This window comes from Dermatophagoides farinae, chromosome 2 (assembly GCF_024713945.1).
Source record: "Dermatophagoides farinae isolate YC_2012a chromosome 2, ASM2471394v1, whole genome shotgun sequence".
NCBI lineage: Eukaryota > Metazoa > Arthropoda > Arachnida > Sarcoptiformes > Pyroglyphidae > Dermatophagoides > Dermatophagoides farinae.
Window position 1 is genome coordinate 7,567,772 of NC_134678.1, and position 20,658 is coordinate 7,588,429.

General features: G+C 30.2%; 3 protein-coding genes across 3 annotated transcripts; 1 reads left to right on the forward strand and 2 right to left on the reverse strand.

Annotated features, from left to right (window-relative positions):
- Nucleotides 1-14: 14 nt before the first annotated feature.
- Nucleotides 15-1,113, reverse strand: LOC124497097 (uncharacterized). The gene is made up of 2 exons (XM_047060709.2): nt 604-1,113; nt 15-542 (listed from the first exon to the last, which is right to left on the reverse strand). The coding sequence occupies exons 1-2, from the start codon at nt 781-783 to the stop codon at nt 21-23; spliced, it is 702 nt and encodes a 233-aa protein (XP_046916665.2). The 5' UTR covers nt 784-1,113; the 3' UTR covers nt 15-20.
- LOC124497070 (uncharacterized) lies at nt 1,108-2,727 on the reverse strand. The gene has a single exon (XM_047060674.2). The coding sequence runs from the start codon at nt 2,396-2,398 to the stop codon at nt 1,349-1,351; it is 1,050 nt and encodes a 349-aa protein (XP_046916630.2). The 5' UTR covers nt 2,399-2,727; the 3' UTR covers nt 1,108-1,348.
- Nucleotides 2,728-7,516: 4,789 nt separating this feature from the next.
- On the forward strand, nt 7,517-14,778 carry LOC124499016 (putative extracellular sulfatase Sulf-1 homolog). Its single transcript, XM_075735590.1, is given in 15 exon segments — nt 7,517-7,818; nt 7,906-8,346; nt 8,424-8,545; nt 9,550-10,308; nt 10,370-10,433; nt 10,488-10,906; nt 10,975-11,104; nt 11,106-11,160; nt 11,223-11,364; nt 11,439-11,630; nt 11,692-13,151; nt 13,382-13,524; nt 13,651-13,990; nt 14,090-14,155; nt 14,231-14,778. Coding segments are annotated over 10 exon segments (3,150 nt in total). The 5' UTR covers nt 7,517-7,818; nt 7,906-8,346; nt 8,424-8,545; nt 9,550-10,000; the 3' UTR covers nt 13,888-13,990; nt 14,090-14,155; nt 14,231-14,778.
- The last annotated feature ends 5,880 nt before the right edge of the window (nt 14,779-20,658 follow it).

A 20,658-nucleotide genomic window follows, 5' to 3' on the forward strand; every position in this document is an offset into this window, starting at 1 on the left:
TGTTCCAGACTAATTCATCATTACAGTAAATATAGTTCAGAACACCAGAAAAAATTATGCCAATAATAATTATCCGATCTTGTGGCTGGTAAATTTTTCTCTAACCATTCTATTTGTTGAACAATTAATCGATTATCACCGTATGTAAGATTTATATTACAATTATCCCATGAAATCGGTGATGATGAATGTTGGTCAACATCTTCACTACCATAAATTGCTTGATAATGTATCATCGATATTCTTGTACATTGATCAAATATGGAACGATTGTTTCCATTAAACAATAATAATTGTTCAGATAATTGTGGACATTTTCCAAAGAAAAATTTTCTCATAAAATTCTTTATAGTACGTATTGAACAATGTAAATCATGTGCACATTGTTCAAAATTGAATGGATAATCCAACCATTGATAATGATTTGGTGATGAATTGTTTGCCATTTTCCAATATGATCGTGACAAACGAAATGGGCCACAAAGATATTTATCTGGTTCAATAATACGGCAACGAGAATTTATTTGGCATCCAGATGAAGCCTAAGTGAAACAAATTTCAAAAAAAAATCAAAAAATCAAATGTTTTCAACAAAACAATTACCGCACAAATACATCGTAGACAATCATCATTATCGAAAATCAATGACGATAATGATCGATGATGATCAATTTCATTGTGGTCATTTTTTCGGTAAATTTCTTTGCCGATAACATCGATGACTGATGATGATGATGGTAATGGTAATAATAATAAAGCAAATAGATAAATTCTGTTCAACATGATGACCGAAAATATTGATGATCAAAACAGTAGATACAAATCAGGTGTTTAACAACAACAACAACAACAACAACAATTGAACCAGAAACAAAATACGAACGTTATCGATTCAAACAATCTTTTTATTGTGATTGAAAAATTTCAACAATATCCCGAATATCGTCATGCTTGTCAAATTATCTATGCCATCATCGAACGAAAGAACAAAAAAAAAAACAAACAAACAAACCAGTGGTGATGAGACATGACAGAATGAAAAGATTTGTATTGTTTTTTTTTCTTGTTATTATCAACAAAATCAATCTGGTTTCTTTGTGTGTGTGTGTGTCTTCAAAGACGAAAAAAAACGAAAATTTTTTCTTTTTTTTTTATTTCAAAATTAAAAAAAAATCACAAAACACAATACAAAAAAACAAACGTTTACGAAAAAAAAAACAGAAATAACGAATTGAATGATAAAATGAAATGAAAGATATACAAGAATAATAAATACATGAAATGAAATGATGAAAATTGGAATCAAAAATGGGTATGGATAAAAGAATAGAATTTCGAATTTGAAATTTTAGGTCTGACAACGACATTTTGTTATGATTTGAATTTTTTTATATTGAAATGTATGTAATAATAATGGCTGTTCAAATTGTCCATGGCCATTATCATCGATATTCGATTGTCGTTGTTGTTGTTGATCATTGCCATTATCATGATCATCATCATCCATATTCATTGCTATTAATGATATTTTATTCATATCGCTACTATCATAATCGATAGAATCGATTGTTGCCGCTGATTGTGATTGTGATTGTGATCGAATATTTTCCAATGATGATGATGATGGTCGTGTAAAACGTTGACGTTGAACATTATATAATGGACAACGAAGACGAATAATTTTCCAACGATAACGACGTGGTGAACATGTACAACGTGATTGAAATGGCATTGTTTGATTCGATTCGGATGGTATGTAGAATGAATTACAATTACCAAAACAATAATTATTATTCACAATACGACTTTTACATCCAGGATGTTGAATTTTTTGTTCAAATGGTACCGTTTTACATGAACCATCACGGCTATGTTTGGCTAACATTGATGGTAATGCTTGGCCTAAATTTGAATATATGATCGATGAACGTAATGATTCGAATGCTTGTCTAGAAAAGTTTGCAAAAATCGCTGTTGGTTTATGATGATGACGACGGCGATGATTCCGTCTTTGGTGTCGTATTGGTTGTTGATCACCACCATCATCATCACCAAAATCATCATTAAAACGTTGTTTACGTTTACGATTTGCTGATGTATGTCGTTGCATACGACTTAGCTGAAGATAATTGGAATTTGGTGCACGTTCAAATATTGGTATTGTTCCACCATTATCATACATTTTATATGATAATAATTCAGAATTTTTTGGTTTCAATTTGATTGTCGTCGATACCGCTGTTGTCGATGTGGATAGTGATGATTCATTTTCATCATTGGAATAAACAGAAATAATGGCAATGGATAAAACGATTATCACAACAAAACCGAAATCATACAAGAATCTATAATCAATGATTCTTCGATGCCTGTTAATCGATTTGATGATGGTCATCATGATTATTATGTTATCTTTTTTTCTTATTCAAATCACGATTGGTTATTTATTTACAGAATATGGAAAAAAACAATTCACCAACAAACACACACACACACACATACATACACGCATGTGGAATCAATTTTTTATAATTAAAATGAAAAACATTCGTTGCAGACAAACAGGCGCGCTAACACAAAGACAACGGAATTTGATTTCGCTTTGCTTTCGGTAATCGTGATTGTTGGTGTTAAGATCTATTGATCGGTCAATGGTCATCATACATATGAATGAGTGATTTTTTTGCTTCACAACAACAAAAAAAATGCATGGATTCACCGTTTACTTTTTTTTTTGTTTTGCTTTTGATTTTTCTTTTCACCGAATTTATATTATTAGATTTATTCGGGTGGCGTGACCATTTATTTTACGGTAATGTGTGTGTGTTGATTACTTGTTGCATTCTCTTTCTCTGTTTATGTTTGCTTCTTCATACACACACACACACAAATGTCCATTTTGCTGTTACCGCCTGTATTTTTTCAAAAATCGATTCAACCAATCAAAATCATTTGAAATGAATTTCGTTTGACCAATCAAAATTCATTTGGAATTTTTTTTTCGTTTCTTTCTTCAACATGGTGTTTGAATTACGCATGTGTGTATGTTTTTTACGAATATTTCGACCCGATTCGATTTCGATGTGGTCATCACATGTTGATGATGTAAAACAGATGTTTTTCTTTTTTTTTGCTTTTTATTTGGTTCCAAAATTTCTTTTTTTTTTCTTCAGTGTTTCAAGAAACATTTGATTTTTTTTCTTCTTCATATCTTCTTGATATGTGTGTTGATTCTGGTTAAGAGAGAGTCTGAGAGAGAGAGAAAAGTTTAATCGAATCATCGTTGGGGGGCAATTGTTTCGTTTCGTTATTTTTTTTTTTCACCACACATTTCATTGTCATTATATTGTTGACACAACATGTGTGTGTGTGTGTGTACAACTAATTGAATATCAAGCTGAGAATTTTTCTGTCACACAACTGTTTATGGACAACTGAAAATGGAAAAACGAAAAAAAAAGATTTTTTCTGGAATCCAAGTTCGAACACAGAAGCATAGAACCAATTTTGTTCTGTTTTTTACTGGAAAAAAAATGTTCATTCATTCAAAAAAAAAGAGAAAGAAATTGAATTCAATTCAATTCCATTCATGATATTCTGGTATGCAAATTTTTTATTTTCATTTTGCTTTACATGTCATTTTGTTTTTCCTCTCATTTTATATTTAAAAATAAATTCTTTTAGCCCAGGTGTTCATACACACACTTGACATTCATTCATACTTTTGCAAGAAACACAGGTGTTACAATTGTAAGTGATTGTGTGTGTGTGTGTGTTTATATGTCAACAAGTTCCTAATTGATCGGCCAAAATATGAAAAAAAAGAAAGAAACAAAAACGTCAACGAAATTTTTCATTTCAAAGAATAAGTAATTTTCTATATTTCTGAAAATTTTTCATTTTCACCAAAATTAATCAATGATGATTGTCGATGATTTTCATACTTCAAGATTTATGTTAACCAACAACAACCCATTCATTTATCCATATAACCAGATTAATGATGATTATTATATATTCCAAATAGGCGATGAAAAGTGAGAAAAATGAAAAATTCAATGAGTCTGGCGCCATAGGTCGGCCAGACTATTACCAATGTATGATGAAAATTATATTATTTCTATACAAGAAAAAAACTATATCTGATCTGATGATGATGATGATGATGATGATAATCATGATAATGATGAACTCAAAGCCATTTTTTTTCTCTTTCTCTATTCAACGATGATCATGATGATGATGATGATAATGAACAAAATGATGAAGATGAAAACTCATTGATCAATAGAAGAAGAAACAGACTGTCACGATTTTTTTTCTCTCGATTCATTTGTTGTTTTGTTTCGGCTGTTCGATTGTTGTTGTTCTCAAATCTATCTATCTATCTATATACAGACAGGCGCCACAATTATTATCGACAATGAATTACTTTATTATTGGCTAGCCAATATGTATGGCCGCCGCCGCCACCATCATCAACATCATCTCATGATCCTCCACCGACGCGTTCAAGATTCTTATGATGATGATGTTGTTGTTGTTTGATAATCAAAGCAAAATCAAATCACAAGAAGAAACAAAAAAGAACCACTCCTTGGTGATGGTAGTGGTGGGTGATCTCAACAAATGATGATGTTTTTTTTTTGTTTAGACCCAAGAGAGAGATAATATCAATTTTAATCAAATTTTTACAAATTAGCGGCAATGATTTAAAATTCTTGTTGTTTTTTTTCGACGATGATGATGATGATGATCAATTAAAGATTATCTATGACTCATCATCATCATCATCCGCTACGTTCAAGTGATGGTCGTCGTCGTAGTCGTCTTCATCATCATAGTTTATTGGTGTCTGGTCATTTTTTTTTTTTTTTTTGATTTCTCCCTCTCTCACTCGAGCATGGTCAATCTATATATTCGAATTGGATCACACAGACATACATACAAAAATCTTGAACTTGAATAAAGACAAATGAATGATCGTCAATAAGTCTTCATTGCCGTCTTAGTCATAGTCATAGTCGTCGTCGTCGTCGTCTTCGTGGTTTTCATTTTTGTTTTTAATTTGCTGATGTGTATGCGTGTGTGTGTGTGTACAATATTGGTCTGGTTTTTTTCTTTTTTTTTTTGGTGTTGGTGGTCTCTGGTTTCGATTTGATTTTTTTTTTTTGCTTGTTTGTTCATGTCTTTATGGTTTTTGTATAAGTGATCGACTTTGATTTAGAGAACCATGGCTGCTGCTAAAATTTATTGGTCATCATTCAAACGTTGTTTTTTTTTGTCTGTAATCAATTATTTTGTTGTGGCTAATTGAATTTTATTTTTCTGTTGTTGTTGTTTTTCGGCTGGCTTGCGTCTGGTCAGCTGATTTTGTTTTTCGCTACCCAAAAGATCCGTTTATGATCCTCTGATGGATCAAAAAATTTAAACCTTGGCCCAGGGAAATACCCGAAGCAGAGATAGAGAGAGTAATAATAATAAAAGGTAAAAAGAAAAAAGGTGTGAAAAAGAATGAAAAAAAAGTGTGGACACGTAAATGTCAATTTGTCATGTCAAAAAAGCCAAAAAAAAAAAAATGACATTTCTGTCAGTAACTATATGTGAACCTACAAAAAAAATAAATAAATGACGATTACAGAAAACACCGAAAGGTTACACACACACACACACATGCACGGTCACACAAATTTTGGTTAAATTGTTGTTTACTCAAGGAGTTGGCTATTCGTAGTTGCCATTTTCATTCATTCATTGAATTCAATTCAATCCAATTTTCATATACCTGACAAACGAAAAGAATTCATGACTTTCTTTTTTTTTATTGTTGTTAAAAATTTAATTTGATGATGATTTCAATGAATTTTATTTGTGTCTATTGTGATTGATTGTATATCGATATATCGATAAAAATCGTTCATGATGATATATAGAATTTCATCAATTTTTTTCGAATTTCAATCAGCAGGTGTCCACAGTTTATTTGTTTTTTTTTTTTGCTTGATTATTGAATTAGTCGTCGCCGTCATCGTCGAATGAGATTTTTTTTTATTTATTTACGAATCAAATCCATATCATGAATGAATTTATAATTTCGTCGTTGAAAAATACAAAAAATTAAGACCAAATGTAAATATATTGACCATTAAACGGCCCAAATGATTATCAACAATGATTTGTTCCAAAATATGACCAAACTATCCCACTTTCTCCATGATATTCCATCTCCTCTCTTGATTTGTGATTCGATTGGTATGCACGGAATGTTCAAGTCGGTCAATTCAAATGAGATTTGTTTTCTTTCTCTCTCTCTCTCTTTCTCTATTTCATTTGAATTTGTTTTACTTTTTACACTTTCAAAGTTTCTTTCGGGCTACCACTGGCTATATGATGAACCAAAAAAAAAAAAAAAAAAAAAAAATTTTTCCCCGCCGATCTAATTTGCCAAATGGTTACATATATTCGACAATCTTTTTCCTCCTAACTTTTCAAGATGGCAAATTTTTTTTTTTTTTTTTTTTTCTCTCACACCTTAAGATGATCGAAATGATGATGATGAAAAAGGCCGACCAGGTGATATAACGTGTGTGTGTGTGTGTGTGTGTATCAAATCTCAGCATGGATCCTGATGATGATGACGATAAATGTCGGAACAACCAAACAAATAACAACAACAACAACAACAACAGAAAATGGAAAAAGAAATAGAAATTTTGAAACAAATTTTTTTTTTTACAATCATCTTTATCATCATCACCATTATACAATAACAATTCATTGGAAAAAAAAGAAGAATTTTATTTTTTGTTCCTTGAAATTTTGTTTTTTTTAATACAAAAATTTATAGCAAAATTTTTCTCAAATTGAGAAGAGAAGAAAATTTTTTTTATTGCAATTTTTTTTTCTTTTGATTTCCGTCTGACGGACAGAATGAAATGATGAACATGTTTTTTTTTTTTTTGTTGTTTGGCGAACAAATCGGATTAACTCATTTCAACTTGTTGTTTTTTTTTTCTTTGATTACCATTGAATTGATGTTCATATAGTGAGGATTATGTTGTCAAAAATGGCGACAAACACCCACTGTGATCATCATCATCATCATCTTTACCATCATTTTGATCAGATTTAAAGATGCCATATGAATGAATGAATGAATGAATGACTGATGATGATCATTGATTCCATAACCTAACTTATTTGTTGCTATGTCTTTTTTTTGTTCATTTCATTTTTTTTTTTTTTTTTTGAATAGGAACATTGGATTGCCATTTTTTTTTGGTAGTAGTACCACACCCATTAGCACGTGTGGTCAGCCGAATGAATCGAACCAAATTAAACCGAAAAAAACGTGTATGTGCCATTGTTGTGGCAAAACATCGAAGCCAGAAAACGTGATATATCGTGATCTATGACCTGATGATGATGATGATGTGATTGTTGCGTGATTACAATACTAAAATACATAATACAGCTCATCATTTACCAGATATTTACGATGCAAGTGGTGCCAATTCATAACGTTAAAATTTTAATTTAAAACTAGTGTCGCCATCTGTTGACGACGACGCCTATATTTACACATTTTTGAAATTTTTGACGCCGTCGATCACCTGTTGAATATGCTCTGATTTGTAGTTACTATTACTGTGAAAGGATGGCGCCGGTTCTGATCAAATAGTTTATTTTAATGATAACAGGTAGCAGCACATGCACATCAAATTGATTAGCAATAATTTGTAATTCTTGTAAAAATAACGGCACAAAACCAGCACCATCCGTTTTCTCGACTAGCAGTTTGCTCATCATGTTCACAAAGTACGTCCCAGCTGTGGCTGCAATTGCCATTAATTTCAATCATCGAACTTGATTGAATTGAATTTTTATTTAAATTGTAATTGTCAGAAGCGAAAACGACTGGCTTAAATAAATCATGATGATGATGATGGTTTGAAAGAAAACGCATTGCTCGTTTGGAAACTAACTGAAACAGCGACGGCTATCCACTGAATGAATGATGCAAGATGGCATGAAAGTGGTAAACAACAAAATGAACAGCCCGAACAAACAAACGAACCAACCAATCAACCGACCAAAGTAAGAAAAAAAATGAATGAATAATATGAATGAACGAATGAATGATGATGATGATGATGAAAAAAAACGATTCAAGCTGCCAGCTGACAGGAGCGAGATCACCGATTTTTCACTATTCACTGGCCGAGTCTCCATAAATTGTGCGTGTCTAATGTTCATGTGTGTGTGTGTGTGTATTGTATATTTGTATGTGCTTTGTTCACAATGATGAGAATATATTCGGCAAGAAAGAGTGTGTTGTTTTTTTTGGTGAGTTTTTTTTCTTTTTTTGTTTGATTCATTTTGTTATTGTTGTTGTTGATTCCATTTTTTTTCACATTCATTAGCTTCCAACATTGTTTATTTTATTGAAATTCGTGATTTTACCATTTTCAATTTGATCATCAAATTAATGAATCTCTTTGTGACCGACAAATTTAATCAAACCGAAATCACATCAATCTAAAAGGTATGTCGAAAGAAAACTGACTTTCTATATAAATCAAGCTTAATGATGATTATAATTACCTAAATGGTCTATTTTTGTTTTAATTGAAAAATATTCGAAAGGCAAGAATTCGATATTTATTTAATCATTATTGATTCATGAATTGTTTTCGGTCATTTTTGTATTTTGTTTTTAACAATTTTCTGTTGATGACCGCACTCCGCGTTGTATGTGGCCAATAGCAAATATCGAATATTTGACCACAAGCCGAGTTGACCGATTGTCACTCTGTAGTATATAGTAATAAAATGATAATAATTGTCATTTGGCTTCGTCAAATGTGCCTCAAGCCTTTTTGGATCGGTGTTTTTTTTTCTCTTTTCTTGTCCGTCATAATCATATTCACATGACAACAAGAATTATTCGTTTATTTAGGTCCGAACACTTTTTATGATATGTGTTTTTATTGTGTCCACCCTATTAAAATCTCTTTTATCTTGAATAATTTTTTTTGAAGGTGTGAAATGTACAAAAACACAACACCTGTAAAATCACTCGAATAATTTGATCGTTAGATCCTAGTTCGGCCACAATAGAAAATAAAAACAAGAATCGACTCATGATTCATTTCTTGTTGTCATTCTAACTTGTTTTTTACCAAAATCAAGATTTCTGTCCATAATTGAGCTAATTGTTTCAATTTATAATCGCCGGAAATTACGCCCCAAAAAGACATCAATTGTATTGATGGTGTGTGTTTGTGTGTGTGTCGGAAATCGTGGGCGAATATTTTTTTTTCTCTCGTTTTCATTTTTATCAATGGGATGAAATTTGAAAATTTGCAAGCTCCGAGATTCCTTATTTAGAATATCAAGTTTTGTTTGACAATCGTATTGGTGGTTTTATGTGTATACAAATACAACACACATATACAAATTGTGTTTACATTTTATGTTTAGAAATTCATCTCGTTAAATTGTAACAATTTTTTCTTTTTCGATTAATTTCTGATTTTTTCTTTGCAGCTTTATCAACCACGAAACATGAAAATGTTTATAATATATAGCCTTTATTATTGTTTTTGTTATTTGTTTTTGATCAACCAAATTTCCTGTGATGATGAAATTTTATCCAATTTCGATGAACAAAATGACAGTATTAACATTAATGATGATGATGAATGGACAAAAATTTTATACATTACACCGATACCATCACCATCAAGCAAGAATATTTCTTCTTCTATCGAACCGTTCATATATAACAATAACAATAATAATAATGTTGCCAAACGGAAATTACGAAAACAACAACAACAACAACAAATGAAAAACAAATCAAAAAATCATCATTATCGTAAACATAAACATCGACATCGATTACAACGAAAATTTATGAAATTTCTTAGACAACAAAATCTTATATTAATGAAAAATTAATGGCGATAAACATCTGAAATCATTGGATAACAAGACAATGAAATCAATGTGGAGAAATTTTTCTAGTCATTATTATTCACAAAATCCAATGTTACCATTTTTTGAAAATTATTCTTATGGTGTACAACCGATGATCGATGAATCAATATCGTCAATTGATCAAAATCAGCTTAATCATCATAAACGTCGAAAAAATAATTCATCACCAACGAAAAAACCAAACATTATATTCATTTTGACCGATGATCAAGACATTGAATTAGGATCAATGAATTATATGCCAAAAACCATGAAAATAATGGCCAATCAAGGTGTCCACGTGAAAAATGCTTATTCAACTACTCCGTAAATTAATTTTATTCTATAATGAATTGTTTCAAAATGTTCTTTTTTTCTTCTCACACAGAATGTGCTGTCCTAGTCGTAGTTCAATATTAACCGGTCTTTATGTCCATAATCATAATGTTTATGTGAGTTGAACCTGGTTAAACCATTTTTTTAAAAATAAAATTTTTCCATTTCAGACAAATGGTGAAAATTGTAGCTCAACACAATGGCAACAAACACATGAACGTCAAACATTTGCCACATATTTACGTGATTTTGGTGGATATCGTACCGCTTATTTTGGTAAATATCTGAATGAATATAATGGTAGCTATATACCACCCGGTTGGTCCGATTGGTCAGCATTGATCAGAAATTCTCGTTATTATAATTATACATTGAATGTTAATGGTGATAAAATTCGTCATGGTTTCGATTATCATCTTGATTATTATCCAGATCTAATACTGAATGATAGTCTACAATTTATTCGTTATTCAAAACGTTTTTTCAATTCCAAACCTTATCTAATGGTATTGTCATTTCCATCACCACATGGGCCAGAAGATTCAGCACCACAATATCAGAATCTATTTATGAATGAAAAAAGTCATAGGTTTGTTCAGAATAGAAATTTGAAATTGATGAATTTTTCATTAAATATATTTACTTTATTGTTTTTAGGACCATGAGCTGGAATTATGCACCAAATGGCGATAAACAATGGCTATTAAGGAATACGGACAAAATGAGCCACATTCATCAGGAATTTACCGATTTTTTGAATGCAAAACGTTTACAAACATTACAATCGGATCGATGAAGCTGTAAATCAAATATTTCAAGAGCTTAAAAATTTAAATGAACTTGGTAAACACAGTACACTTGTTTGTTTACACATTACATAACAATGATCAAATCGTTTTGTTTAGATAACACTTATATTATTTACACTTCTGATCATGGATATCATCTGGGTCAATTCGGTCTAGTCAAAGGAAAAGCAATGCCATTCGAATTTGATATACGTGTTCCATTTTTTATTCGTGGTCCAAATGTTCCATCTGGTAAAATGTAAAGAGTTTTTTATTATAATTTTATGGAGATTATATATTATTAAAACATGTTTTTTCTTTTTATAAAACTAGATTACAGCAAATAGTTCTGAATATCGATATTGCGCCAACATTGTTGGATATTGCCGGCATAAGAATACCAGAACATATGGATGGTATATCATTTTTACCATATATCCGATTGTTAATGAATGAAAATTCTTCTGAGAAGAATATCGAACGTTTGAAATTGATGAAAAGAGACACATTTTTAGTGGAAAGAGGGTATGTGTTTTGGAAAAATTTAATTTTTCACTTTAATCATGTCGTCGGTTTATTTATTCAGGAAATTTCAAACATTCAATAGCCATAATAAACACAATAATATTGATCGTCTATTGATTCCAATTGTTGGGAAAAAACAATGGCTACAATTTCAATGCCTGAAATCGGAATATCAAAGTCCTTGTCGTGCTAATCAACGTTTCGAATGTTTCGTTAATATTAATGGTGTACAACGAATTCGTAAATGTCCATCAATCAATCGTAAAAATTTTATTCGTTCACAAAAAAATTCACAAGGTGAATGCATTTGTCCACCATTATCGACCACAAGTGTTTTAAAAAGAAATATCGATTCGATACGAACACTAAAAATGGATTATCATCATCGACGTCTGAAAAAGATGCGACGCAAACAGCAACAAAAGCGTGAAATGAGATCTAAAAATTTTTCAAATCGTGCGCGTCGAAGTGATAAATTTGTTTTACGCCTCCCGGATAATAGATTATCAATCGATATTGATTTTGATGTTCAAGGTGTTTATGAAATGAAAAAATTGATTGAAATTTCAAAATCATCATCATCATCCAGTTTATCGATTGAATCGAATAATAATAATTCTAACCACGATAATCGATTATTGTCGCCGAACAATAATAATAATTTGGCCAATATTACTACTAGCCAACTGGTATCGATACTAGACAATAATAATCCTGATGACTATGATACATTCGCTGACCTGGCTAATTATACCGATTATCTAAATCGTACATTTTGTACAGTAACTCGTAGTAATTTTTCGATAGAATGTTCAGAGGAAATCTATTCAAATCATCAAGTATGGCGTGAAAAGAAAGATTATATTAATGCTGCAATCATTGAATTACAACGACGTTTATCTGAGTTGAAAGGAATACGGAGATATATCAATGAAAATAGGCCATCGTCATCATCATCGTCTTTGTCGTCGTCGTCGAATCCATTGGTTTTAGGCAAAAAATCAAACCCAAAAATATTGAATGAAGAAAATGAATGTTTTTGTCCGAAATCAATTGCCACCACCACTATCATCCAAGACAATGATGATGATGACAGTGACAACTACAACAACAACAACAACGAAAACAGTGAGGACAATTATTATGATGATCATCATAATAAAGAAATGAACAACGATAACAACAACAAGGAAAATGTTAGTGATCTGTATCACGATGGAATGGGACGACGACGGCTTATTCGACCATCATCATCGATGATGGTCGAATCAAAAATTATATTCATTGATGATGATGATGATGATGTTGGCAATAATCATAATAACAATTATGCTGGCCATCATCATCATCATCATCGTCATCGAACGCCATTCAATCTAAAACGTTGGCTACGGCGTCGAGAGAAGAAAATTCGCCGACAAGATAAATTTGCAAAGACTGAATGTAAAATGGCAGCCAATGGACATATGAATTGTTTCACCCACGATAACGATCATTGGAAAACGCCACCGTTATGGACAAGTAAGTTTTTGATGATAGCGACGATGGCACAACGACAATGGAAACTTATTTTTTTCTTTCTTTTTATTTCTTTTTTTTCGAATGAAATCCATTCACGACTGTCATCATTAACATCACATCACACTATCGACGTCCTTCCACCACACAAACAAACGAACACACACCACTTATACGACATCCATGAACGAAATTTTTTTTTTTTTTTTTTTTGATTTCTTCAATTCACAAAGATGGACCATTTTGTTTTTGCCAAAATTCACTCAACTCTTCATTTTGGTGCATGCGAACCATCAATGAAACACATAATAATTTATATTGTGAATTTGTCACCGGTTTTATTACATATTATGATTTGGATAAGGATCCATTTCAGGTAATAAATACAATGGATTATTGATGTTTCTATTGTTTCGCCATTTTTAAAAAAAAAATCAAGTTAACCTACATATTTTTTTTCTTTCTTTCTCCTCTTTCATTCACACACACACATTTACATTAGCTACGAAACTTGATTTTTGATTTAGATTTTAATGTTGTCGAAGAAATGAGCCGACAATTGGCACGATTAAAATCCTGTTCCGGAGCATTCGATTGTTCCACCACCAATAATGCCGTTTCATCGACAATCGTCGACAATATTCAATCATCAACCAATTTGATTTCAAAGAAAAAAACTTTAAAATCTTTGCCATTTCGAACATCGTCACAGCGATTGATTTCATCGTCAATCAGATAATAGTAAAGAGAATATTTGACAGAGAAAAAAAACACGAAACAATCATCACCATCATATAAATGCGATAAGTGATCGATAAAATGTATATACAATGTATATAAAGGTAAAAACAATCGATTATCTTTCTTTTGAAAGAAAAAAACGTTTTGCTCGTTCAAGCCTAAAGTGACACATGTTTCATTTTGAATTCAATTGAAAACAGAGAGAAATTGAAACAGAATGGTCAAATCATGAGCCCGAATCATGGAAAAGATGTGTGAAAAATAAGGTAATTTGTGTCGATTATATATTTATGATGATGATGATGAATCAACTAACATTTAGTTTTCTGCATAACTTTCAGAGATACCATTCGCTAAAGAACAATTGAATATTGATTTCCATTCACTATAAACGATAATTTGTGGTCGGGAAATTTAGCATTGCATGATAAAAAAAAATGAAGATGAATAAAATCATTTAATAACAATGATATATATGAATAGATCATCATTATTGAAAGAAAATGAAAGAAAGTAAAAAAAGAAAGATTTTCTCCACATTGTCTTTTTTACAAATGAACAAAAAAACCTAAATTTGGTAGTCAAAATGTGATAATAATTCATGACTGTTGTTCGAGAGAAAAAAAACGATTACCCGATGTGGCTATCATCATCATCATCACCATTATTGAATCAATCACACATCAACATTGTGGATGTTTGTAACAAAATACGAGACCACGTGCAATATTATTGTTACCATATTTGTATCTGTATATGATGATGAATCTTGTAAAAAAAAAGAATTTTTCTTCTTTGTTATTGTTTCAAAATATCATCACGATTATATACTAATTTTCTTTGCGTGTATTAAAACATGATGATAATGTAAATGCTTTTAATATATAAATGGCCATTTTGAATGACGATAATGATGATGATAATTGGTTTGAATGAATGATTATCAATAAGTGCCACTGATGAATGAATCAATCTATCCATCAATCCAGTTAGAGAATGGATCATGTGGATTTTTTTTAACGTTTCATTTTCATCATAATATGATTGGATTGGATATAATAATCGTGATAGCTTCTAGCTTTTGTTTTGTTTTTTTTTTGTTCACTCTTCTCATATTCTTTTTTTCATCATCATCATCATGGTGATGATGATGAAAAACATATGAGGAACAAAAAAAAAACAAAAAAAATTGCTTATAATGGCCATCTCTCTCTCTATGTAATAAACTGTGAGTGTGTTTAATAAGCAGCAAGTTTTTTTTAAAAAAATGATGCTATTATCTTTAGCCATCAATCAACAAGAAAAATACCAAGAAAAAGACGGTTTCTTTCGATAATGACGAAAAAAAATATATAAATACACGCGTTTAGCTTGTTAGAAAGGATTTTCTTAACACAAAACAAAAGAAATTAAATCCAAATCACTAAAGAATTAGTGGGGAAAAAAAAAATTTTTTTCTTGTCTGATAAAACAAAGAAATGGAATGAGCCATTTTAGAGATTTTCGATCAATATCACAACATCCTCATCATCAAATCGTAATAAATCATTCTTTTTGTTGTTGTTGTTTAGTATTTATTATTGATCAATCAGCTTCATCGTCATCATCATCATACTGATATATTGATATATAATGAATGAGAAATTGTTTGAAAACAAACGAATGACTGAAAAAATGAAAATTTGTTTTCCATGAGCATGCCTAACCTTATGTACAATAACAACAAAAAAAACAACCACCATCACCGTCATATCATCATCGATTGAAAATTCAGGTAGAAAACAAAAATGATGACGACGATCCATGTGATTATGGTGTGTATATGATCAAATCAATCATCATCGAACAGACAAAAAAAAATAAGCAAATGAATAGAGACCAATATTGACATGAGAAAATATATTTCATATTTTACAATAATCAAATCAATTGTTTAATGCGAATGGGGAAAAAAATCCTTAAGAATCCTTTATTGTGTGTCGATTCAACAAATAAAATTTAAAAAAAAACAATTGAAATCAGGGTAATCTGATTTCGTAAAATTGACCTTGTCGGTTGTGTTGTGTGTGTGTGATTTTTGTGATTCAACAACAACAACAACGGGATACGAGAGAAAAAAAACATTTGATGTTTTTTTTCATCCAAACAAACACACTTTAAAAAAAACCATATACAGGCGAAACCTTATTTATCTTGTCAATTGGCAATTGTAACACACACATACACACACAAAAAAAAACAAGAAGAAAGTTGGATAGAGAAGAAGAAAAAAAAAATCACGCAATAATCGATCTAATCAAATTCGATTCGATTCAATGAAAAGGGTGGTGGCAAATTACGAAATATTATATATTCACAAACACACACCCCAAGATTTATTGTTTGAATCAAATTTTTTTTTTTTTTGGTTTTTCGATATTGTTTCGGTGATACCGGTTTGAATTTTTTTTTTATTTTGAATGAACAAAAAAAACAAATACAAAGATTGTTTTGATTTAATGTCATTTTTCTTTTTTTTTTCAAATCAAAACATTTTCTATGACAAATCACAAACCAATACATATAATACATATAATATATATCGATTGATGGTGGTCCAATCTGATGATGATGATGATATGAAGCAAATCGACGAAAAAAAAATCAATGAATAAATTTGTTATCAAACAAAAAAAAAGAACGAGGATACAGATATCAAATATTGGCTAGAATAATAGATTTTGATAAGAAAAAAAGAGGAACAAAGAAAGAAATAGAATGTAGCGACAGGCAGAAATACAAAAAAAAACCTACACGATACATAGTGAAACACAATGGTCGATTTGGACAAAATTATTCAATCAATTCGATTGAATCAAACATACACACACATAGAGCGAAAATAATAACCAAAAATCAAACTTTTCAATCAAAGAAAGAAGCAAAATACAATGATACCTGTGTGACTTGAATTGATTGTAGCCACAGATAATGGCATATGGAATACAGGAAAAAAAATAAAATGAATCAAAATTGAGATCGATAGATAAACTATATATATCATTATCAGAATTCATTATCATTGACGATGATGATGGTGTCAATTGTCAAAGATTGATTATGCACAAAACACACACACACACACCGCCGCATAGACAGTGAATGAATGAATGAATACATTTTATGGTCACAAAAATTGAGTGATGACATTATTATCATCATCAACAACAACAACAAAAAGAAATGAAAAAAAAATTTAATGATCATTATCATTGTATGACAATCAACAACAAAAAACAAAAAAAAAATCACAAATGAGACATAAAGTTATCGAGAAAAAAAATTGCCAATCAATGAAAATAGCCGATTATTCTAATGGAAAATTTTTCTGAATCATTGAATAAACGGAGAACAGAAAATAAAAAAAATGATCAATTCATTTGCAAACACGGAATTGGTCAGATAAAGTGAAATTGTTTGCAATCATCATTTAAATAATTATATATGGTCATTATCATCATCATCGTCGTCTTTAGGCTGTTTTTTTACTTGATGAATTTCATAAAAAATCAACATCAAATTGGAATATATTTTTTTTTGTTTTCGAAAATTGTTGTTCAAATAGGAAAAATAATATGTCAAAATGAAGGTTTTATAGTTTATGAAAATATGGAAATAATTGTGATGTAAAAAACAAAACAAAACAAAAAACAATCATCATCATCGTCGAACAAAACAATTGGCACCATCATCATCCAATGATGTTGATGCATAATTGACTACTATTCGTCCATTATCCATCATCAGTGAATTCAATAACGACAAAGACATTGATTTGTTTAATCAAATTCATTCATACACGTTGTGAGTATGGGCAAAGATTTTTTTTTCAATTTACATTATTATCATCATCATTCGATATATTCAATCATCGATTCTATTAACTAAACAGTATGACAATAATCAGACCAAGAAAGCAAAAAAGAAAAAAAATCATCAGCATCTGTATCGATGTCTAAATAAATAAATAAATGAATACAAATCAAAATGATGAATATTCCGGATATTTGTGGTTGATTATCATCAATGTGAAATCAATGAAAAAAAGTATCAAGTCATTTATCGATAAGATCTTTGTAAATATGTAAAGAGACATTTCATTTCATTTCATCATACACACACACACACACAAACGACAAGACATTATGGTTGTGAAGAAAAAAAAACAACTTTTTTCTTTGGTAACCAAAAAAAAAAAAAAAATTGTCGTAGATATGATTCGATGAAGATCATCATCATCATCATCGAATGCAATAAATTGTCGCCAAACACATTTGCATTCAATTTTTTTTACCATGTACATTTTTTTTTCTCAGTTGGTTCAATCAAATCAATCAATTTAAACGAAACGAAGAAAAAAAAAACAACAACAACAACAACACTAACAAAACAGAGTTTCGTTAGCTGCTGCCATAGGTTGTTGTTGTTCATTATTTTTTCTTTCGCTTGTTGTTGTTCGTTTTTTCAAGAAGAGAATTTAACTTTAAACAACTACAACAACAACAACAGGCTTTGAATAGAAAGAAAAACTTGGACAACTTTTTGAAACTGTCAATCAAAATGAATGAATGAATGAATAGGGATGAAGAAATTGGTAAAAGAAGAATAATGCATCCATATTTTCATATACATACAAATAAACATCATCAACAATGATGATGATGTTGTTGTTGTTGTTGTTGATCATGAAAAAAAACAAGAAAAAGAAAAAGTGATGAAAATTGACATGACAAGAAGGGATTGAATTTTTTTTTTCTTTTTTTCGAAGAACAACAACAACAACAACAAAGAGAAACAGAACAGAACCCTGAACAGACAATAAAATGAACAAAGCATCTATCCTATTATGATGATGATGATGATGATTGTCAAACAACAACAACAAAACAGGCAAATGATTTGATTTGATAACAACAAAAATGATGATAATGATAGACAAACTGGTCTGCAAAAATCAAAACAAAATTATTTCATCAAATCATTGAGAAATTCATAAAAAAAAATCAATGGTTATGAATGGTTGGAAGAAAAATTAAGATTGATTCATATAACTTACCAAGGGCAAAAGTTTTTGATGTTGGAATTTTGGGAAACTAAAATGTTTGGAATATAAAATTTTGTATATGATTAATAATGGTAGAAATTTGAAACAATCATCATTCATTATTATTATTACCATTGTCATTAAATTTCAATCAAATTTAATTTTTTTTCCAGTTGCAAAATTTGGATCGTTTTTTTTTTGTTCTCCACAAACACAAACGACACACATGGTTTTTATACATTTTTTGGGCATTATGACAAAAAAAAAATTCTGATGATTACTTGATGTAAATGATGGTCGAACGAAAACAAAACAAAAAAAACCTTCATTTGAAGTGGGAAAAAAATTGTCATAAAAGAAAACGGACCATAAATCGAATATAATAATCATTTCAAAACACAAAACGAACTCAAAATGAATGAAAAAAAATTGCAACTCATTATTTAAATCCTTTCACATATCACGTTACACGCCCAAAATTTTTTTTTTGTGGCGCTCGCGAGCGCCACAAAAAAAATATCGCTTAACCAAGTTTAAAAATGAAAAAAAATCAGTGAAATTTTGACCTTTGTTTTGACAAACAAAAATTTTTTTTTTCGATCCATTCATTTGTTTGATTCTTGATTTGATTTTTTTGCTCATTTTTCAATTCATTGTGTGTGTGTGTCTGTATGTTTGAATGGAAGGATTATTTATAGAAACAAAAATATAAACAGATTAAAACAAGAACGGATATAATATATGAGATGGTCACGAACACGTGAATCCACTTAGTGTTAAAGAAATACAAATTTATATAAATTAGTTTGGCACATGAAACTCCATTTAACCATGATGATGACGTTATAATGATAATGATAAATATTATTATTATTATTCAAACACAACGAACATTTTTCATTCATTTATTTTGACGAAATGAATGAATTTCGTGGCAATAAAAACAAACAAGCAACAGCAGCAGCAAAAATTAACAAGCGTGCGCGATAACTAGATCAATCAATAACGAATTTTTTTTTTTTTTTTTTTTTTTGGTTTTGTTATTTATAATATAGAAGATTTATTAATATTTATATAATATATATGAGAACAAGATAGAGAAAGAATAGGAAGATCGAAGATGTAAAGGGGAAAACAATAATATCGATACATCGATTGTATGATGACAAGTGATGAACGATTTTATTCTTTTTTTTGCAGTCTGTGTGTGTGTGTGTTTTCCCTGTGTTTTTTTTTTCATAATATTCACGTTTTCATTAGTGTTTATTTTGAAAAGCTGAAAAAAACGATGATGATGATGATGATGATTACAACACGATTGTGGATGAATGAATCAATGGTAGGGTGTGTTCGTGTGTGTGTTGAGAATATGTGTGAACACACCCATCATCGAAAAAAAAAATTTGAACAGAAAAAAATGAGTCTGTGTGTGTGTGTGATTATAAATGAGACAAAAAAAAAATATTCAAACAGAAAAAAAAATTCGAAACTTGAAACGGAACAAAACGAGAAAAAAAAAGAAGATATTTATATGTACGGTGAGATGAGATGAGATGAAATCAATTGAATTCCACGAATGGAAGAGATGTTGGTGTTTGGTGTGTGTGTGTGTGTGCGTATGGCGGAAATGATGATACATAACAATAATGAAAGAGGTAATGTTGATATTAAATGGGAGAGAAAAAA